The sequence below is a fragment of the Medicago truncatula genome, chromosome 4 (genome assembly GCF_003473485.1).
Source record: "Medicago truncatula cultivar Jemalong A17 chromosome 4, MtrunA17r5.0-ANR, whole genome shotgun sequence".
Taxonomy (NCBI): Eukaryota; Viridiplantae; Streptophyta; class Magnoliopsida; order Fabales; family Fabaceae; genus Medicago; species Medicago truncatula.
This window is the reverse complement of record NC_053045.1, coordinates 7,237,615-7,261,508: the sequence shown is the minus strand read 5'-3', so window position 1 is coordinate 7,261,508 and position 23,894 is coordinate 7,237,615. Positions and strand designations below refer to the sequence as shown.

General features: G+C 33.8%; 2 protein-coding genes across 2 annotated transcripts; both read right to left on the bottom strand.

Moving 5' to 3' along the window:
* Positions 1 to 11,633: 11,633 nt before the first annotated feature.
* Positions 11,634 to 12,561, bottom strand: LOC25491565 (disease resistance protein RUN1). The gene has a single exon (XM_024781956.2). It carries the CDS (start codon positions 12,559 to 12,561, stop codon positions 11,788 to 11,790), a length of 774 nt encoding a protein of 257 aa, XP_024637724.1. The 3' UTR covers positions 11,634 to 11,787.
* Positions 12,562 to 13,525: 964 nt separating this feature from the next.
* Positions 13,526 to 22,132, bottom strand: LOC25491564 (uncharacterized). The gene is made up of 7 exons (XM_024781987.2): positions 20,603 to 22,132; positions 19,377 to 20,424; positions 18,608 to 19,062; positions 17,238 to 18,351; positions 16,722 to 16,997; positions 15,432 to 16,157; positions 13,526 to 14,560 (listed from the first exon to the last, which is right to left on the bottom strand). The coding sequence occupies exons 1-7, from the start codon at positions 21,184 to 21,186 to the stop codon at positions 13,676 to 13,678; spliced, it is 5,088 nt and encodes a 1,695-aa protein (XP_024637755.2). The 5' UTR covers positions 21,187 to 22,132; the 3' UTR covers positions 13,526 to 13,675.
* Positions 22,133 to 23,894: the final 1,762 nt, after the last annotated feature.

Genomic DNA, 23,894 nt, shown 5'->3' with positions numbered 1-23,894 from the left:
TTAAATTAGTTAGGGGTCCATAACCGCAACTTTTAGAAAGATAAGGGTCCAAAAGTGCAATTAAACCTATCACTTTTAACGTATACCATCTAAGTTTTTTATGATTCAGTGTACAATTTACATATAAGTTTTAAATAATTAAGGGATATTTGCTACGTTTTAAATTGACGCAGGGTGTTTGTACATAAGTGTTTAAATTTGAGGGGGTAATTGGACAGGCAGCGGTTATAGTGCATAAGGAAATCTTTATGCATCCTGCATAAATCTAGATGTGGTTTCTGTGAGTTGTATTCCAAAACTATTATATGTACTTAATGGTTTTCAGCACCCTGCATATATATATTTTGTATAAAATTATGTCAAAACTATTTTGCTGTGAAAATGGTTTCTATGAGTTGTACTCCAAAACCATTTCTAAATTTATGCAGGGTGCATAAGAATTTCCTTATGGTTAGAGGGTGTGCGCAAATGATACCGTTGAAAAAAAAAATCACATTTTTTTTAAATGTGATTAGTTACCCCTATGATGTGGCAGTGCCATTTAGACAGTTAATGGCCACATCCACATGTTAGATGGAGGAAATTAACTGAGGTGATATTTGACATTCACTTAACAATTTTAAGCTTTTATTTTTTTGAAGTTTTGTAAAATTCAAAGGAGTTTTTGACAAAAGTTATAATTTGGGGTGCGTTAACTAAATTACACTTTTTGTCACGTAAGTTGTTGCTTCACTTTGATTCATTTACATTTCTTAGTTTCATTTATGGTATTAATTTTGTCTCTTATATTTGATTCGTTTAATTTTGTTCCACTAAGTTACAAATGTTAGATACTTTAGTTTTTTAAATTACAAATTTTAGATAGACATTTGTCCTTTTAAGTTATAAACATCAGAAACTAAAAGAGAGGATTAAAATGTTCACATTTTTAACTAAAGGAATTTTATTTTTTTTTGAGAGAATTTTTAACGAAAGGAATTGAAGTGTCTTATGTCTGTTTATAATGTAGTCCCTCGTATAAAAATTCAAAAATTAGTGGTGGAAGTTCTTATGATGTTATAAGTATGCTAGTAAAATTAGGGAACAAAATTTGATCTCCTGAGAATATATACTTACTCGAATCAAAATTAAAATTTTGCACGTTTTGATTGAAAATCAAAATAAATTGGGTCATTGTTGATATGCTACAAGAAAACAACCCAAAATTTAATTTTCCGTTGTTTTATTTTTGAGTTTTTGACGCTTTAAAAATTCATAATTAATCTGTTCTTTGTCAGAAAATTATAACTTCACATGGAAAAACATATTTTAAAGTTTTAAAAATGCCTTGAAAGTCATATTTTAAATCTTAAACCTGCCTGCAACTAATCGTACAAGAATTTAACTTCTAGTTTACTTTTCTAGACATTATATCTAAAGCGAAAAATATAAGATCAAAAATTTTGTTTTTAATTAACTGTCATTTTTAAAGTCTATAACCTCATTAAATTTTGTTTTATCTATATTACCTTTAGATAGTCATCGCAGAGAGAAGTATGAATATAAAATAAGGTATTAAATGATTAATATTATGGGAAAAAATATACATTGTTATATCAAAAATAGTAAAAGTATTTGCTGTCTTGATTTATGTATAAAGTTAAAATGTGATAATTTAAAAGGAAAAGATGGAATAGGAAAATGTCAAATTATAGATGTAGAGTCTGTGTTTTTCTTTTACATAGTCATTTTTCAGATTTTACGTATATTACGACGTTAATTTGAACAATTAATGAAATTGTTAATAATTATCTTGAGGGCTTTAATCATTGATTGGAGTGTGTAATATTATTATTCAAAAGGTCAGCTTCTTGTATTCTCTCAATCATATGACCGACCAGTACACAGGAACATTAATATATAGCATAACACCACGAAATAAACAATAAAAGATTGTACCAATAATTCCCTACATAGAAATGTTCATGAGCATAATAAGTTCAATAAAAAATCATTAGGCTTATTAATGATGTCTCCTTGAAACATAGCTATTGCTTGCAATTAGGCCAGACCCTGAGTTGCATCCGCACACCTGCTCAAATTCATAAATTGTATTTGTCATTTCCAACACTCTACGTGATCGTCATTTCCTCACACGGTATGTTTTGTATGTCATTGTGATCCAGCCACCTCTCATATTCTGTACCTATAAAGAACCAAGGTCCTGCAACCGTAGAAGCTTTTGTTGAGTTTTGAATGAAGATTGTGGTTCTGCAAAATCGTCGCACAATTTGGAAAATCATAACGCGATTTTGGTTCATCAATTTGGGGATGTTACTGGAAATATTGTGGCGAAGTAAGACAACATGGCATGATTTGAGGATAAGGTTTGGTATTGTACTGTGTACGAGCTCAAAATCGTGACGTGAAGGGAGCAAATCGTGACTCGATTTATCGGGATTTGATGAACACTCTAAAAAGACTTCATTCACTATTGTTTTCGGTAATCTCATGTAACCAAAGGAGGGAATGTTTAGGAAACATAAAGGCTAAGGGTTGAGTCTATTTGGGTGAGATTATTGGGTTGTGAAACAATTCTAAACACTTTGGGTGAGTGAAATCATTGAGTCTCTTGGTCACGGGTAGAGATTCGGGAAAAAGATAGAAATTAGGTTTGTTTTGGGAGCCTTGTTGAATCTTATTTTTTCTAACCCTTTGTAAAGAATCTCATTTATAGTGAAATGAAGAGATCTCTCTCCTCCAGATGTAGGTTATTGTTGAGCTGAACTGGGTGAACAAATTCTTGGTGTGTTTGTTTCACTTCTCACATTATCTTTTGCTTTTGTCAAGTGCACCAAACCGTTTTCAAGAAATAAAGATTAAGTAAATTTGTCTCCACGGGGATGGTCGTTTCAACAAGGCAATTAGCTAAACTTAATAGATCAGGAATTAAGAAGCAAATAAAATGGGGGGAGTTTGCAAGTTTGATTTGATTGCGCAAAACAGTTGAGTTTATTGTAGAAAATTAAAGGGTTTTGATTGCAGATTTTAGCGGTGATTACGATTCCTTGAATCCTTTAAATTTCCTTGTTGGATTTACACAAACAATTATCAATTATGAGATAATGATTCTTATTTAAGTGGTAAGTTCGTAGGATTTTAAGGTCCCTCCAAATGTCAAGTTTCTCCTTATAATCACCTTAAGGTTATACGTGTGATACAAGGTATAGGGTCGTCAATGCTATAGGGATCTATATGAGATCAGAAGCTTATCAAGGTGGGGACTTACTCTCTCATAGGTACTTCAAACATATACAAAATTGTGTTTTTTTTTTTTTTTTTTTTTTTTTTTTTGAAAAGGAACATATACAAAATTGTTATTCCTAAATTGTCATATAAAGTTTGCCCCTTTTTTTTTACACATTTACCTTTATGAACCCGGGATTTTTGATGCATGCAAGTATTTTTGTTGGAACGTTGATATATAATTAATGGAATACTTCGAGCATTCCCATTTCCAAATAAAATGATCTTGTCAGTATCGTTATAAACTGTTGTGAATTCGATGAAAAATCACACCAATAACAAACTTGATGTGTGGAGTAAGGGATAATCAAGCAACCAAAACAAAGTGTATGGAATTATAAATACAAGCCAAAGTAGAAAACAACGGCGAGAAGAACACCAAGAAGAGAAGAACACAAAAGAATTTGTTGACCCAGTTCGGTCCAAATTGACCTAGTCTGGGGGAGAGAGCAGCCCTCCGTTCCACTATATGATGAGTATCGTTACAAAAGAGAAATCAATGGGTTACAAGAATAAGTCTCCCACCTAATTCTACCCAAAGTCCCAGCCTCTTCCCATAACCAAGAGACTCAATCCTAACAGTGTTTCCCAAGGTGAATCAACCCTCAAAACCTAGTGTTTGTTCCAAACTAAAGAGACAAACTCTATACAAACCCTAGTTTTGTTGTTGCCTTTCTAAACCCTTGTTTCAGCCCCTTCTATCTCAAAGTTTGCTCTGATACAAGGTCTATATTTATAGTGAAAGTAATCCCTTAACAAATTGAAACAAATCTTCAATAAAAATACGTTTTATTTTTATCTTCAATCGCACTATCGTGGCACAATTTTTCCAATGATTGCTCCAGAATTTTGCTTCAACAATCGTGGCACGAAGCTTCTACATCGTGGCACGATTCTCCAGAATTCTGATTTTAAGTTAACTCTCACATAAACGATTTTTCCGGCGTGTTCGGCTATAGCGGGAACTCCTGAATCTAAGGCCACTTGGCGTTCCAATCCAGTTCCAACAATGCACTTTTCAGACCGAGATAGAGGAACTGCTTGACGTTGCATTTTGAGAACTCATTAAAGCTCGATTCGCATCATTATGCTCAATAAAAGGAATCGGGGAAGCAACTTATGCCTATAAATCTTAGAAGATCACCACATACCCTTACTGGTCCTTAGTAGATTAAAAGAACATGCCTAACCTTATCTTACTAAGGAGAAAGAATAAAGTTTATATTGCAATGTTCAAAAAAGTCAACCAGAAATATCTTCTGCAGTCTCCTGGTCTTAATGGTTTTACAAATTCTAGTGAAATATCTAAGGATTCTGAAGCTTTTTATAAGATTAATCCTGATAACAGTATTAATATGTGCTCAAGGACGAGTTATATATATTAATGTGTATGTATCATATATCATTACTACAAAGTTTTAGTACCACTATTTTAATTAAGTGTGCGTTTGGCATCGCGGTGAGTTACATATAAATAACAAAAGACCAATCATATTCAATATATTACTCTCAAGTTTCATCTATTAAGTACATATACAGTATAATACACACAGCAACATTACAAGTCCAGCTTCTAATTCTATTTCTGAAATGAATATATAGGTACATAAAATGGAAGACTAGTTGATAACTCCAAGTGATTTCTAAGGTGTAAACACTTCAAGTTATTGTAAGATTGTGTCCAAGTACTAGTACAAGTGTCTCCAATTCTATCACAACATTTGCAAACAACTCCAAGTGTTGCAAAAATCTTCGAGTACCTTGCAATTATGTTAAAAAAATGACAAAACACCACAATTATGTTCCCAAAAGGACAAAAAAAAAAAACATTTTGGTTTAAAATGCTAATTTTGGTTCGGTTCGTAGGCAAGGAAACGGTTAACTGAACCATAACTTTGGTTCAGTTTGTTCCAAACCACACGGTTTGATTCAGTTTTTGAAAACCATTACGATGGTTTGGTTTTCTTCAAAAACCGAACCTTCACCACCCCTACCACTCATATTTTGTACCTTTAGAGAACCAAGGTCCTGCAAGCAGAAGCTTTGTCATGTTAATTATAGAGTTAATGTGACATAAAACCCAAATTGTATAAAATATAAGTTTTATTACGTCTCTAATCATTAACTAAACTGTAACATGCTCCTTAAACAACCTTAGAATAGACATATTTTCAGGACCCTTGAAAATGACCCAATGTCATGTACAACAGCATATTTGCAGGTATAGGATTTGGAACTCTGCTACAGGAACAGGGGCATCCACCTCTTGAAATCCTCTGCATGACTTCCTCGTTCAGCTGCCAAACAATGATAAAATCCTATGCATTAATTCCCAAGTTTATCCCCTGTGACTGGCTGACACTGCGGGGATTGTTGGCCTTCTTGTAAGTAATAAACTTTTGTGCAAAATCCACCAGCCATTTACCTCTTCGCGTATATCTACAATTCATCATAATATTGATATATCAGTATATACATAGCTACTAACAATTTTCAGGGTAAACCAAGACTATCTAAAGATGGGATAAAATTAAGTTCTAAGTTTCCACAAGCCATATTTTGAATTTCCATAAGCTAAACTACTCTCATAAACTTCCTCGGCCTAATTGGTCATAGCTTGTGTACTAAGTTCCATTTCTCTTAACCAAACAAAATACCTATTATATCTCTCCCTCAACAATAACTATGACTTCTTAATAATCAAAACACATGTTATAACAAAGGCTATACATACGTTCTTACCTTGTTAGAAGGTTTGCACTTCTTCCCTTCTTAAAATGACGACAAGTGATCCATACAAGAATACCAACCAGACTGGACCAGAAAGGCCGTGGCATCAGAACAGCACAAACAAGGGAAGGAAGTATGGTGAAGAGTCCACGAAATATCTAATAAACACATACTAAACAAAGAGAGAAGAGAAACTCAGGATCCAAAAAATGAGTGTGTGTCTATAATATATATAAAGGGTTTCAGCAGGAAAAAGAAGAATAGGTTGCAACAAGCTAACGGTACAAACACAAATGGAATTTGAACTCGTTCTCAGAAGGAGGTTACCAAAGACAGTTTTTAATAGCTTAGGTTTTGTTTTGATAGTTGGCCTGTTGTGGCTATACTTGTCTCTCTTTCTTTTGTGTAATTTTTGCACTCTGGCTGTATGTTCAAGCCCTCTCTTGAATTTTATTGCTTTCTTTTGCCTTATAAAAAAAATATATATATATATATATATATATATATATATATATATATATATATATAGAATAGCTTTTATTTAAAGGAAAATGCGTATCCTATTATTCACTCACATTTTTATTTCCAACAGCATTCTTATCTACATCACCAGAAACAATAACATCCTTGTTAACTGCATCCCAGTTCTTCTTTTTATCAGGTACATTTCCGCAACCAGAAACGGCATAATTCTTGTTTGATTCCACAGCATCATCACCAGAAACAATAGCATTCTCATTCACTGCATGGCAGTGCTTATTATCTTCACTTATATTTTCATCTTCATTAGGACCAGTAACATTGACATCCGCTGGTACATCAATATTATCACCACCATAAGCACATACATTATTATCTTCATCACCATATTCAATAACATCCTCTTCTTCTATTGGTTTATCATACAACAGAGATACTGTAGTCTTCTCAACAATGAAACCCTCCCCAAAAACAACCATAAACTTCACTTTGTTACCAGGTTCTAGATTTGATGTTATGCTCTGCCAATCCTCATCCTCAAATGATATTAGTGTATCTCTTTTATAAACCTGAATGGTTCTCTTTATGTAATTTCTGTTTAACACACCTTGGAAACCTTCTGATGTTATGTTTTATGAGGAAGAGTAATAGACAACGAACAACATCATACTCTTCAGGTTACGCCCCTTTTCATTGTTGGGAAATCAAATATTATGGAACAACCTTTGCAACTAAAGGTTGACCATTTGGAATTATTGTCACATGAGAGTAAAAATGAATCCCAAGTCCCATCTGCAGTCTGTAAAATGAACTTGTATTTAAATAACTTCAATTTCTATATGTAATTTCTAGATGTTTGAATTAGGGATATAACATTATTTGATGGCGACATCCATGACCGAATGAGAGAAGGGAATACATCATGTGAAAATCCTTTGAAGCCACGTAATTGAATATATCCAATACTTTTGAATCTTACAATTGAAAAGGGCACTTTTGTTATAGCAGTCTTATCCGCAATCAAGGTTGTGAACGATTCCATCTGTTCTATGTCCTCCAATTTTTCAATCATGGAACACAAATATATCTTAAAACAAACAATTATTTCAAAGTTTTAAAACTTAAAAAAAGCTGAACACAAATATATCTTTTGCGGTATTTCGGTTTAAAGTTTGTGTTCCTTAAGTGTTTCAGAGTTAGTCGGGTTCACATGCAAAAAAAAAAAAGTTAATCGGCTTCATTTAAATATCAGTATTTGACAGTCTACCTTAATCCAGCCAGCCAATGTGTAACTCTTTTCTGGAATCCAACTCTCAACGATACCACCAATTTTTTTATTTTTTTTTAATGGAAAAATATATTATATATATAAGGGGATTAAATCCCAAGTATTACACCAAGAAAAGAAAGAGAAAAAAAAACACCAAAAACCCCCAAAGAAAAACCACCAGCATCCTCAAAATGCTGAAACCCCTAACAATAGCTCATCAAAGAACCAACACCGCCAACAGTGATCAATTAGACATCCGATAGTGACACCAATTGTTATGAATTAAACCCAATAGCAGAGTATGGTGCAAATAAAGCTTTCTTTGTATGACTCAGAGTAGTATGGTGCAAAAAGCAATCCTCTGCATGAACTCCCAAGCTTAACTTTGTAACTGGCTGACACTCTGGGCTTTAATGGCCTTCTTGTATGTAAGAAACTTTTTTGCGCAATCCACCAGCCATTTACCTCTTCGTGTATATCTACATTTCATCGTGATATTTATTTATCAGTATGTGCATAGCTACTAACAATTTTCAGAGTACCTCTCAATAACCACAACACCCAAGCATTATCTCACTAAGTGGGGTCAGAGTTCCTCTCGGAAAAAGAAAAAAAAAAACTATTCAGAGTAAACCCAAGACTATTCGAAGGAGGGATGAATTTAAGTTCTAAGTACACATCTTAAAAGCATAGAAGTTATCTAATCATTTTACAATCAAAAGAATCGATCGCATTGTGATAAAGAAAGACACAAGCAGAGATGATAAACATATAATGATTTTTATTTTTTTTTTGTTGCAAAAAACAGAGTGAAAAATCATAATATTTTACTATTATAATAACGAGTAATTAATATGAGTTGATCCTGATTCACTAATAAAATTTTCAATTCTCAAACCATGTTTTGAGTTTTCACAAGCTAAACAAAATACCTATTAAATCACTCTACTCCTTTCATCTACTATATAAAAATCTCTCCCCTCAACAATGACTATGGCTTCTTATTAATCAAAACACAAGTTATAACAAATGCTAGACATATGTTCTTACCTTGTTATGAGGTTTGGACTTTTTCCCTTCTTAAAATGGTGACAACTGATCCAAACCAGAATGCCGAACATACCGACCGGACCAGAAAGACCGTGACGTCAGAACAGCATGGATTAGGGAAGGAAATCGGGTGAAGAGTCCACGAAATATCTAATAAACCCATAAACAAGAAAGAAGTTAAATCCTGCTTATATCATACCATGAAAAGAAGAAAGCTTTTATTTAAGGAAAAATATTTATCCTTCTTACACTCATATTTTTATCTCCAATGGAAACAACATTCTTAACTGCGTCATGAGAAATATGAACTTCTTTATCTACGGAATCCCAGTTCTTATTATCACTCACATTTTCATCTTCATGAGAAACGGCAACTTTCTTATTTGTTGGCATATCACTGCCACCAGGAATAGCATCATTCTTATTTGATTCTTTGGCATCGTCACCAGAAACAATAGAACTCTTATCCACTGCATGCCAATGCTTATCTTCACTTATGATTTCATCTTGATTAGGATCAGTAATGATTTCATATTGATTATCACCACCATAAACACTTGCATTATTATTGTCATCACCAGAAACAATAACAACCTCCTCATCTACTACATGAAAGTGTTCCATTTCTTGTTCGACTGGTGCATCATATAAGAGAGATACTGCAGTCTTCTCAACAATGAAACCCTGCCGAAAAACAACCATAACCTCGACTTTGTTACCAGGTTCTAGGTTTGACGTTACGCTCTCCCAATCATCATCCCCAAATGAAAAAGATATTCAAACCTGTAAAATACTGTCTTCGGCAATATTTGAGACTAGAACTTTCTTTCCCATTTGAATCAAGAGAGATTTCAAGTAATTCTTTGACCCTGGAGTACGAACTTGACCAAGGCAACCATCAAGTAAATAAAAAGCATTCATATCAGAGATCTGTGATGTAGTTGAACTTGCACTTGCTTCCAAGTTCGGACATTTTGTGGTTCTTAATAAATCAAAAATCATGGCAACAACTTGAGTTAATTGAAAATCTGAGCCACACTCCACGCAAAAACTTTGAAGCTTTAGAAGGTCTGATAAAACAATAGATGGCATGGACGCAGATCTTTGAACTAGAGATATCACGTTATTTGTTGGTGACATCCTAGACCGAATGACAAAAGGAAATATATCACGTGCAAATCCTTCAAAGCCACACAGAGAAATAAATCTAATGCTTTTTAATCTTAATATTGAAATGGGTACTTCCGTTATTGCAGTCTTATCCGCAATCAATGTAATCAATGATTCCATCTGTTCCAAGTCCTCCTCCAATTTGTCAATCTTGATGCATCCTGAGAGAATCAAAGTTTCTAGAGATTTTAATGTTTAGATGCTTCTCGGAAGTTTCCTAAGACCTATGCAGTCTGTCAAATTTATCAGAAGAAGTTTATGTAGTGATCCAATGCTATTGCAGACTGTGGTCAAACTTGGACAGTTTTTGAGCACCAGCTTTTCAAGATTAGGAAAGTAGGAAAAGTCTGGGCTTTTAGTCAAATCCAGAGAATGACTAAGATTAAGAATTTTCAGATTCTCTAGCTTCTGCAAGAAAATAAAAAATCAGCTTAGAAAGAATAGATTGGAATTTTGAAGTATAACAATTTGCGACGACGACAGTGGGATTTCAATCACTTATTTACAGTTGATTTGTGGATAATTATTGTTACACATAATACATATGCGGTTATCACTAAACGAAAAGGTCACAAACGGAATAGCCCAGCGAGAGAGGGAATTGGGAGGAATAATTTTCACTATTTCTCAACTCAAATAGATACTCTAATACAGAATGATTCAAAACATGAATATTGTTAAAACTTTCGATAAAATCAAACACAATGTTATAAAGAACAAAAGAAGTCAATGAGTCATAAAACAATTGTACATTCTTTCGACAATTTGTGTGTGCCGTTTGATTGCTTGGTTTTATATACAGTTACATTTTTTCATGTGTAGTTGTACATTGTCTAGCTTATTTAAAGTTATAACATAAGTCTTATTTAAAAAAAAGACAATTGTCCCTAAATATAAGCACATTTTAAAATTACTAGATATATTAATAACTATTTTTTTACAAAATACCAGAAAATAATATCCTACATGTTAGTGTCATTGCTTAATGTTTAACTAAATCACTAACTAAAGGACAATTTTGGAACATCAATACACAAATTCAATAAACTACCTAGTTTTCTTAAAAGCACAACCTAAAGTGGTCGATGAGACAATAAATTTAAATTTATTGCTTTTTGGAAATATGATTAGTGAAAAAAATTCTTGAGCAAAATTTAAACATGATTTATACCTGATTATTCTCCCATATTTGTTTGAGATTACTATATTTTAATTCGATGGCAACTAGACTTCTTTGCTGAAATTCTGCAGGAGTGCAAGCTGATGGAAATTTTAATCCATGCAAGTACAACCATCTAAGATCTCCTGAAAGATATTTAAAATCTCCATTAAGCTGTACCCCAACAAGTTGTAGCAATCTGAGTTTATTCATCTTCTTAAATGCTTTGGTTTTCAGACAAACTCTATCTTTTTGGGGAAACTCCAAAACCAGTCCCTTGACGGCTTCTGTTCCCTGAAATAAAATAAAAAAATCAGAGAAACTATCGTGAATGTAACTAATTTTCACATTTGAAAATGATATAGTTAGTAAAAATAAAAACAATCGTGAATGAAACTAATTTTCATATTTCATGTGATATTTACGAATCCAGATGAATGTTCATAATTCATTCATCAATGTTTAGTTCTCTAACTAGTAATACCTTGAGCTTTGATAATATATCAAACACTTCCTCATGGCGCCACAGCCTACTACGCTTCTCAGGATCAAACGGTGATTCCTCAAAGATTATTTGTCTTCCCATGTCTCTCAACAAACCATGCATTCTAAGCTTGTTCCTGTTGTCAACGGTTACAAGGGTTCACTCTACAAGAACTTTAATTCCAATATCAGCAAAAAATCCACACCCATTTAATATTTGTATTACATCATTTCTGTCCTTCCCAATAAAGAAACAAGCTATATCAAGGAATATTTGTTTCTCTGTTACATCTTTCAAACCATTGAAGCTTACTTTTAGCTTATTCTGCACTTGATCATGAGGGATGCATTTGAGTTTCTCCAAAACCCTATGCCACTCTGTTATTTCACAGTCAGACAAACGGGACCCAAGGACTTGAAGTGCTAGTGGCAATCTCCCAGAATAAGCAATCACTTCATTTGAATGTGTAGAAAACTCTTCTTTCGGACTTGGTTGCTTGAATGCATGCCAACTGAAAAGCTCAAGAGATTCGCTTTCATCCATTTCTTTTATTTCATAAACTTGATCAACTCTATAAGATCTAAGAAGATTCCTATCTCTTGTTGTGATGATTATTCTACTACCCGGACCAAACCATTCACGGCTTCCACACAAAACCTGTAGTTGGTGAAATTCACTGACATCATCAAGCACTAGAAGTACCCTATTCTGGGCCAGTCTTTGCTTCAATATATTTTTCCCTGATTCTATGTCACGTATCTTGAATGTCGTTGTTTCGTAAGCATCGCAGAGTACCTGTTGTTGTAGTGAAACTTGATTAGTATCTGTCTCCCAAAACTCTCTTATATTCAGAAGGAAGCTCCTTCCCTCAAATTTTCTTCCAATTTCATTATAAATGGCTTTGGCAATGGTTGTTTTACCCATACCCCCCATTCCCCATATCCCCAGCAGAATTATAACATCTGATTTTTGGATGTTTAAGAGAGTAGTTGCAGCTTCTACTCGAGATTCTACACCCACTGGATGTTGACAGTGGCGGAGCCAGAAAAAAATGTTAGGGTGGGCCACTAAAATTAACAATTAAAAAATTGTTTAAAGTCTCGCAAATTAAACCTATAATTGAATCATTTAAATTTTTCGGGTGGCCACTACACCAATTTGCGGGAATTTGGATCAACCGAAACCTAAAACCGACATAAAATTGTATAAAATCTCGCAAAATAGACCTATAATTGAATTATTTAAATTTTCGGGTGGGCCACTACACCACTTTGCAGGAATTTGGATCAACCAAAACATAAAATCGACACAAAATTGCATAAAATCTCGCAAAATAGACCTATAATCGTTGATTTTTTAATTTTTCCGGGTGGGCCGTGGCCCACCCCAGCCCATGAAGGGCTCCGCCACTGGATGTTGAGCAACGAATAACTCTGTATAACATGATAATCGGTTAATTTAAAGCCTTCAGTAATTAGATAACAACCTAATAGATTATATCCAACACCTAATCAATCAGTTTAACAGCAAATTGATGTCAATTAGAATCGGTTACCTAACTGATTAGCAGTACAAAATCAGTGACATCATTGAACCAAGATGGTCATTTTGAAAAAATATCGAATAGAATTAGTCAATTTTCTTCGAATTAGGTTTTTTTTCTTTTTACAAATTGAGGTATTACATTTTTTTTAAAACAACGGAAGTTATTAATTAGTTGTTAGGTTAGTTTTCCACCTCCAAAATGGTATTACATATCTAGTTATAAAATGAATTTCTTCCTCAAAATTTGATTAAAGATTGGATAAACAGAACAACGAAATGAATTCTAAATTCAATTCGAATTTGGAAACAGTTTAATAAGAAATCAGATAACAATAGAACACTGAAATTGGTATGCATAAACAACTGATATCATAAGACAAAAAAAGTTCAAGTACAACTAAAAGGACATGGGGTGTAATACTAAAACCCTGGTCATTATAGAAAAACAAAACAAGAAAAGGAAGAGCAACATCAAACGGAACCTAAGAATAGAATCCTATGTCTAACTTTCTAAGTCACGCGGTATCTGGGCTATGACATCAGCAAGCTCCTCCAATCTCACCTCTACTGCATTCAACCTACTAGTAACAGTCTGCTCTTGTCTGACGAAATCAGCCCTGAGCGCTCTGATGGCATCCAGAATTTGAGCTCCTAGAGTAGGTTCTACGGTCGCAGATGCTACTGTTGCATGCTGCTCAGGCTCACCCTCAGGTGGAGGAACCGGGTGCTCTTGATCACGTTGTTCTTCAGCTGCATGAATCTCCTCAGTTACTGCCTCCGCAGGCTGCTCAAGGTCATCTGGTACTGGCTGTATCCGTCCCACGATATCAACATATAACCCATCACCGTGCCTGGTAATCTGCATGTGGTTCATAGTTTCCTCTCCATGGGGATTGATGGCTTCATTATCACCACCAGAAACACCAACATTATCATCATCATATCCAGAAACAGTAACATCCTGCCCCTCTACTACATCACAGCGTTCCATTTTTTTGTTGACTGGTTCATCATATAAGAGAGATATCGTAGTCTTGTCAACAATGAAACCTTCCTCCAAAATTACCATAACCTGCACATTGTTACCAGGTTCTAGATTTGACGTTATGGTCTGCCAATCCTCATGACCAAAAGAGGTTAGAGTTTCTCTTTTATAGGCCTGAATGGTTCTCTTTGTGTAATTTATGATCAACAAACCTTGGCAACCTTCCGATGTTATGTTCTCCGGGAAAGAGTAATAGACGATGAACAACATCATACTCTTTAGGTTTCTCCCCTTCATTGGTGGGATATCAAATATTATGGAACAACCTTTGCAACTAAAGCTTGACCATTCAGAATTATTGTCACAGGGGAGCAAAAATGAATCCCAAGTCTCATCTTCAGTCTGTAACATGAGTTTAAAAACTTTATGAATTAAATTTGTGTCTGATTCAAATTAAGGAGGAAATAATATGTTGGAAAATATAATTTCTACCAAGGGGTGTTCGTGGTGCGATTTGTATCGGTTTTGAGACAAGACAACCAACCATCCGATATAAATATAAAATCGCATGACGTTAGGTTCAATTTGGATGAATCATTTTAAAAAATCCAATTGAATTTAATTAAATGTAGTTTAATTTAGATTAATGTTGGGTTAGTCATACTTTAGCTAAGGTGGCCTGTTCTTGGCTAGTCACCGTATTTTTTATTCTTATCCTTCTTGTATTGAACATTGGTTGATTAATGATAATAGTTAACTTTGCTTTGGTAAAAAAAAAAAAAAAAGATTAGTGTTGGGTTTTTAAATAAAATTGTATCCTTTTTTTTTATTAATCTTAATTTTACAATGATATGGAAAAGTAACAGGTTTGATGCAAAATATAACATACTCCCTCCGTCCCTGTATATAAGACCCTTTTGCCAAAATTACGGGAATTAAGATAGTGGATATTTGTATTAAAGTTGTTTGTAATCACTATTGTTTTTACAATTTTATCCTTTAAGAAAGAATGTTAGTTTATGTTTTTAACATGTTATTTATTGTTGATTGAAGAAAAAGATGTATAATAAATAGGGGCATGTATGTAAAGAAATAATTAATGTAGTTGGAAATAACAAAGAGGTCTTATAAAAAGGGACAAAAAAAATTCTCAAAAGGATCTTATAATTAGGGACGGAGGGAGTACTACAAAAATAACATTATGGTATGATAAATAATCGATTATGTTTGAAAAATATGGAATTGTAAAAAAAAAATTAAGAGATATTCAAACCTGTAAAATACATTCTTCGGCAACATTTGAGACTTGGCATTTTGTTCCGATTTGAATTAAAAGATATTTCAAGTAATTCTTTGACCTTGAACTTGCACTTGCTTCCATGTTCGGATACTTTGCAGCTTTTAATACATCCAAAAATCTTGCTATATCTTGAGTTAGTTGTAGATCTGAACCACACTCCACACAAAGAATTCGAAGTTTTTGAAGGTCCTTGGAAGAGCCAAGTGATGACATGGACACAGATGTTTGAACTAAGGATATTATGTTATTTGATGGCGATATCCAAGACCGAATGAGAGAAGGGAATACATCACGTGAAAATCCTTCAAAGCCACGAAAAGAAATATATCCAATGCTTTTCAATCTTACTATTGAAAAGGGCACTTTTGTTATAGCAGTCTTATCCGCAATCAAGGTAATCAATGATTCCATCTGTTCCAAGTCCTCCTCCAATTTGTCAATCATGGAACATCCAGAAAGAATCAAAGTTTCTAGAGATTTTAATTTATATATGCATCTAGGAAGTTTCTGAAGACTCGTGCAGTCTGTCAAATCTATCAGAAGAAGATTATGTAGAGATCCAATGCTATGGGAGACTGTAGACAAACTTGGACAGTCTTTGAGTACAAGCTTTTCAAGATTAGGCATATATGAAAAGTCTGGAGTTTCGGTCAAATCCTGAGAATGACTAAGATTAAGAATTTTTAAGTTACTTAGCATCTGCAAGAAAATAAAACCACGAGAGAATAGTAAGAGAAAAAATCTTAGAAAAAACTAGATTAAAATTTGAAAGAATGACTACTATTACTATTCTTAGCTGAACTTTGATACTAGGATGTATCAAATATCAATCATTTAGTTTTATAGTGCTAACTTTGCTAAATCCTGAAGACTGGTTAATGATTATATCCATATTGACTGTGCTTTAACTATTAAAGTGTTTGGAGCTAATATATAAATTGTGAAAGTGGTACCCTTAAAGTTTATAAAAGTGTTCGTTTATACAAATTGGTGAATACAGTGGTACCCTGAAAGTTTGATTGGATATGCACCCATCATCCGATTATTCAATGACGTGTCATATTTTTGTTAACAATTTTGCCAACAGGGTGACAATATCCAACCACACTTCAGAATTTACCATTTACTATGCTTTAGCAATTGTTAGTGACATGTAACAGACATGAGAAAATGATAGAATCAACAAAAGCGGCTAAAAGGTGTTTAATAAGATTTGTATTGATGTAGCTTCTTTCATGAGAAAATATTAAATAAAATTTGTACCTTGTTCTTCTTCCACATTAGAGTGAGATTACTATATTTTAATTCGATGGCAACTAGACTTCCTTGCTGAAATTCTGCAGGAATGTAAGTTAACGGAAATCCATGCCAATACAACCATCTAAGATTTCTCGAAAGATGTTTAAAATCTCCTTTAAATTTCACCCAAGCAAGTTGAAGCAATCTGAGTTTATACATATTCTTAAATGCACTGGAATTCAGGTGAACTATATTTTCTCTTGGAAATTTCAAAGCCAGACCCTTTACAGCTCCTGCTCCCTGAAATAAATGAAAAAATCAAAGAAACATAAAACAAGTAGCTTAATTTTGACATTTGAAACACATAATAAACAAAAACTAAAGATCATGAATGATATTAATTTCCACATTTCGTATGATAATTAAGAATCCAAATGAATGTTGTTAATTGATTAATCAATGTTTAGTTCTCCTCCTCTTTTAATGTATTCTTCAGCAACCTATATAAACGATAAAAGAAAATCTTCAATTTGTAATTACCTTAAGATTAAAATCATTAGATAACATATCAATTACTTCGTCACTACGCCACAACCTACTGCGATTCTCAGGATCCAGTGGTGATTCCTCATAAATTATTTGTCTTCCCATGTCTCTCAACAAATCATGCATTCTAAGCTTGTTCCCATTGTCAACAGTTACAAGACTTCGCTCTAAAAGGACTTTCATTCCAGAATCAGCAAAAAACCCACACCCATTTAATATTTGAATTACATCATTTCGGTCCATTCCAATAAAGAAACAGGCTATATCAAGGAATATTTGTTTCTCCGTAACATACTTTAAACCATCGAAGCTTACTTTTAGCTTTTTATATACTTGATCATGGGGAATACACTTGAGCTTCTCCAAAACTTTATGCCACTCTGTTATTTCACAGGCCGACAAATAGGACCCGAGGACTTCAAGTGCTAGTGGTAATCTCCCAGAATAAGCAATCACATCTTTTGAATGTGTAGCAAAAATTTCTGTTGGCCTTGGTTGCTTGAATGCATGCCAACTGAAAAGCTCAAGAGATTCACTTTCGTTCATTTCTTTTATTGCATACACTTGATCAACCTTACATAATGTAAGAAGATCCATATTTCTTGTTGTGATGATTATTCTACTCCCTGGACCAAACCATTCACGGCTTCCACACAAAGCTTTTAGTTGGTCCAATTCATTCACATCATCAAGCACAAGAAGTACCCTATTCTGGGCAAGTCTTTGCTTCAATATGTTTTTCCCTGATTCTATGTCACGTATCTTGAATTTTGTTGTTTTGTAAACATCACAGAGTACTTGTTGCTGTAGTGAAACTTGATTAGTATGTGTCTCCCAAAATTCCCTTATATCCATAAGGAAGCTCCTTCCCTCAAATTTGCTCCCAATTTCATTGTAAATGGCTTTGGCAATGGTTGTTTTACCCGTACCCCCCATTCCCCATATCCCTAGCATAAACACATCTTCTGATTTTTGGATGTTAAGGAGCTTAGTCGCAGCTTCCACACGAGATTCTACACCCACCGGATGTTCAGCAACAAATAACTCTGTCCTATCTAACAAACGGATGACATGTTCAACAATATTCTTTATTTCTGAACTTTCATTCCTGTAAAATATGAATCAATGATTAGGTGCACAATCAGTTGTATCTAAAAGCATTCTCCAATATATGCCAGTATGCATGCACAATTTTCAAGAATCTCTAGTATGTACTTACATAAATTCACATGCATGTTCTGCTATATTAGTTGTATTACAAAAGAAGGTGAATTTTAAACTGAATACAAATATCATTACACCATCAAGGCCTAAGAAATTATAGTATCACCAACAATATTCTAAAAGAAAAAAAAAAAAAAAACCTGGAATCTATGAGGACAAACCCAGCTGTGCCACCAATATCAATGAGGTCTCTTCTCCAATTACTCTTTGTTGATTCATCCACTGAGATTTTTGATATAAGATCGTCAAAACCTTTCCCAAACTGACCTTTTTGATGACGCACTTCTGAGGGGTCCACATCATAGAACACTGGCACAACAACTAGACCCTTGTTTCTACAAATTTCCATGATCTTCTCCAACTCTAGCATACACCATCTTGAATTAGCATAGCTTGTAGACAAAACAACGATAGAAATTCTAGACTGTTCAATTGCTCGGAACAGCGATATCGATATTTGATCTCCTCGTTGAATCTCGTCATCGTCTTGGAAGACATGAATCGCTGCATTTTGAAGAGAAGAATGCAGATGTGAAATGAATTTTGCACGACTGTCGTCTCCTCTGAAACTCAAGAACACATCGTACATCTTTGGCTGAAACATCAAAGGAAAGTAAAAATTAAAATCACTTATATAATGGGTAGCGAAAATTCTTGATGCCACTGATACATTTTAACATACGAGGTTACCCAAAATTTATTCTATTACTAAATTTCCATTCACCATCTTACTATCTAACTTTCAAGGTTCTTGTAGTAATTATGAAACTAAACGTGAACAGACTGATTTCACTAATGTTCAATTTTCTTCCTTTGTCCTTATATATTTTGGAACCAAAAAACCATACATTGGTGATACATCAAGCAGAGCTAGCCTCAAAATCCACACACACGCACACACTCACACACCTGATCAGAATTATTATGTGATTCCATCTTAATGATATCTCTTGCCATGGCTTGTAGAACTACAGACATTTGAATTTTGTTTTTGTCATCTATTGTTACAAAGCTCTTGTCTTCAAGGAGACTTATTTGAAGAGTTGTGTATTGTGTTGAGCTATTTAATGATTGGAGCACAAAATTTTTGTCCATCCCATTAGAGAAAAACGCTATATCAAAGAATATTTGTTTCTCTTCATCACTCAAATCATCCAAACTCCTTCCTAGAGCATGTAGTATGTTTTGATTTGGAAAAGAAAATCTTTCAAGACTACTCAAAACACCTTTCCACTCAAGTACTTCCCTTCCATGCAAATACTCCCCAAGGGATTGAAGAGCAAGAGGCAATCCCCCACAATAAGCAACTATCTGTTTTGAAAGTTCAGCAAAACCTTCGTAAGAAGTTGCTTGCCTGAAGGCACTCCAATTAAAAAGCACAAGTGATTCACTTTCGTCCAGTTCTTTCACTCTATAGATATGGTCAACAACATACTCCTTGAGTAGTTGTCTATCTCTTGTCATGATGATTATTTTGCTACCTTCACCAAACCATTCACGACTTCCGCACAAGGCATTTAGCTGCTCCAATTTATCAACACCAAGTATAAAAAGTACCTTTTTATGTTGAAGTCTTTCTTTTAAAATCTCTTCTCCAGATTGCATTGTAGATACATCTATTTTAGTTGCTGTGTCGAGTTCAAAAAGAAGTTTCTCTTGTAAAGAAACTAGAGTAGAATTTTCATCTGATGTTCCCTGGACATATTCTAGAAAGCATGTATCCTCAAAATAGGGACCAATTTGATCATAAATGGCTTTAGCAATAGCTGATTTACCAACCCCTGCCATCCCCCATATCCCGAGTAGGAGAGGGGATTTCGATTGTTTTAATAGTTGAATCACATCTTGGGCACGAGAATTTATGCTCCCTCTATAGTTATTTTTGAAGAAGTCTTTCCTCTTGTTTAGCACATGAGTAATACATTCAACTACATTCTCAATATGATCCGTTTCATTCCTGCATAATATATGAAAGAGAAATGATAATTATATGTATAACAATTCTCCAACATTTGTGTACGTGAAAATAATGTAAATTTGCTAAACGCATTATATTCAAATAAATCAAAACATGTGTTATTAAAAATTCCATAAAGACAGAGTAATCCAATTTCAAATAAAGCAAGTTTCATTACTTATGCCAGTCTCCTAAATAATCAGATCCATCATGTATGGAAGCTTCATTACTGATTGCTGCTACCCATGCCATGAACTTGTCTTCATCTTCCGAAGAGGTTTTCTTCTCCATGGAGATTCTATCCATGAAATTATGAAAACCCTCTCCGTACATATCTCTTCGGACCCACAATCTTTTGTAGGATGAATAGACACCGTCATAGAACACAGGCAGAACAATGAGACCATCTGTGGTTCTTCGGCGACACTCAGTTATTTTCTCCAATTCCTGAAGACACCAGCTTGATTCAGTATATTTCTTTGAATATACGATTACTGCCATTTCACACTCTTCAATTGCATTCAGAACTGAATCAGAGGGTTCTAATGTCTGATATTCACTTCCTAACCAATTATTGTCCCAGAAAACATAAACCCGATGATCTGAATGAAGATTTAGATTAAGAATGCGATTTGAAGTAAGAGCCGTATATATACCCGTAGCAAAAGAATGCGAGTCTTCGTCGCAGAAACTCAAGTACACATGGTACCTCTTCCTCCTAGATTTGAGTTTTCTAAACAAGGTAGAAATGAAGGAAGACATCGATGAATTTGATTATGAAAAGTAGGTCAACGTGATCAATAGTGAATCTGAAATTGCACAAGAAATCGAAGATTTAAGCTAAACTGAAATGATGAGGCAAAAATTTCTTTGAATAGAAAAAATCTCTTTGGACCCTCTCTTTCGAACCACTCTCTCATTCTCCTTCTTTCCATAAACATGTGTTTATTTCTCTCTTGATCTTCTTTCTTTATCTTTTCTCTCTCTCTTTTGATGTTCTCTCTAAAGTTTAAAGAGAGATATACACAAATTGTGCAAGGAGGGGGAATGAAAGGATTTGGATCTCATAAATTAGACAATTGAATATGTCATATCATTAGAAGTGACACCAATAAACTCAAACAACGATAGGTGGTAGCTGTTTGTTTTATATGTTGAACAAAAAAAGTAATAGTGACACCAAGAAAAAAGTATTAAACAATGATCTGTGAATCTGAAATTGGACATGAAGAAGAAGAATTATTCAATTGAAATGATGAGGCAAAACTCTATTTGATTTACAAGTCCTTCTTATATCTCAAAGTCGTCTCATCAACACTATCACTAGCCAATCATGGTCTACTTAGTATATACATACATTATATATAGATAGTACCATAATAATAATAACAACATCTATCATAGTTGGTGACAGACACCATTCACCTGTTTTCCTTATTATTGATACAGATCAAGAAATTCAAACAGCCTAGTAATTGCACCACCCCTAGTATTCATAGCCTCTACTAAATTGCATCATCCCTTACCTCATTGAAGCCACCATGGTTCACACACAACCATCTAGCCACTTATGTTGACATTTTATTTCTTGCATTTACATTAATTTTCAGCATTTTACAGTTGCATCTAAGGCCTCTAGGATTACTATAAATAAGGCCATTTCCTTCATGTATAATCACAATTTGAAATATATAAAAAACTTGCGTTTCTCATTTGAGAGTTAGAGAGTGGATTCTCTCTTGGTTTCTGAGCCAATTATATTAGTAACAGTGGGAATTGAATATCCAATTCAATTGTAAATTGACAACTTCTGTCAAATGTGGGGACACCCTTATATTAAAACGTTACCCATGTGCCTACAAAACTCAGTTATTAGACAGGACAAATTATACTCTTCTGTCAAATTGTTTTAAAATGTCATATGTTGGACTTTTGTGGTTGAGCTCAATTTGTTTCGTAATGACGCGGTTAAGTTAACATAAACAACTAATTATCATCATATTCATAGCTAAATATTATTTCTAAATCAAAATGAAACATTATATTTTTTTATATAAAAACAAAAACACAACAACAAACTTACCCATCATACACTATGCCGATGCTTTAGCAAATCTCGGATACTCCTTGATTGCCGATATTGTTTATTATGCGACTTGCCCGGCTCGATTCTCTCTTTTGGCTGATGCTGATGTTAGGGGATTTACTGCCCCGCATTTAGTTTGTCTTCTTTTTCGGGCTTCGGCCCTCTATGTGATTAAAAAAAAACTTACCCAACATACCTACAGGATACAGTGACAGTTTCTTTCTTTCACACACAACAAGACAAACCTCTCTTTTATACAGAAACTTGCCTATTGACCCCCAAAGCTCCATTTGAAACCCTGCAAAATTATATCAAGCCCAATACATGCTAAGGTGAAGGGAGAAATAATAGATAGAGGGATTTGAGAATAAGAGGTATGTTTGGTTACAAAGACCCTTACTGGCACTTCATTCATTCAAGAATTTTTTGAGCAGACAAAAATTAAGATTTAATTATCTTGTATTTATTAGATGAATATTAGATTTTTGTATGTAACACACTTTACTAAAACCCTAACAATGAAGGCTAGACATTCGAATTATCTTCATGAATATGCTATAAGACAGGATGTTCATAAGAAAATACTAGACATTCGACCCGTGCGACGCACGGGTCCTATCGACTATAATAGAGAAATATATATTTTTATTGATGTTAAATAAGTCATGGTAAAAAATTGTATTACCATTTTTTTTATTAAGCAAACCTAACCAACCGAAATTGACAAAAATGAGAATAGACCTTGTATTACCATTAAACATTAATTATTATAAGTTACGAAATACTTCCCTATACTTTGAAAATTACAATTGCATCTTCACCGGTTATCAATAATGAATTGGTGATTGAACTTAGATGTCGAAAACAAAAACACACGTGAATTTGGTAATAAAGGAATTTTATACTATTATGAAAGATAAGTAACTACAAAATAAGGGAGTACTACTATCCTTTCTATTGTGCTTGTCATTTGATTTTTCTCCATTTTCAATCCTCGCCATCAAACACATCATCCACATGAAAAAACTTAAGGGTATTTTCAATGGAGATAATTCATTTCCATTACATATTCATGAAGAAATTTGAACCATGAGAGGTGAAAGCTTACAAACTTAGTAAATCACTAAGCCACATATAAACTTGGCCTTAAATCATTATCATAAACACAATTTAATACCCTTCTCATATCTATTTCCACGCATGAAAATAGTCAAATTTAAAGCTTCGATTATTTTTACCAGATTTTAGGAGAAAGATAATACCACAGTATAGATGTCAAATAACCTACCAGCTTCAATATATATATATTTTAGAGGAGCTTCAACATATTTTGTTAGGTTCTTTGCAATATATTCAATCATTTATCTTAAACAATTGGTAACAG

What these genes read in the sequence shown, in the direction of transcription:
- LOC25491565 (XM_024781956.2), bottom strand. Translation starts at nt 12,561, where the DNA reads ATGGGGGGTATGGGTAAAACAACCATTGCCAAAGCCATTTATAATGAA.
- LOC25491564 (XM_024781987.2), bottom strand. Translation starts at nt 21,186, where the DNA reads ATGTCTTCCTTCATTTCTACCTTGTTTAGAAAACTCAAATCTAGGAGG. An exon ending in TATTTAGGAGACTGGCATAA is followed by an intron (nt 20,425 to 20,602) that starts GTAATGAAACTT and finishes TATATTATGCAG; the next exon opens with GAATGAAACGGATCATATTG. An exon ending in CTAATGATTTTAATCTTAAG is followed by an intron (nt 16,998 to 17,237) that starts GTAATTACAAAT and finishes CATTTATTTCAG; the next exon opens with GGAGCAGGAGCTGTAAAGGG.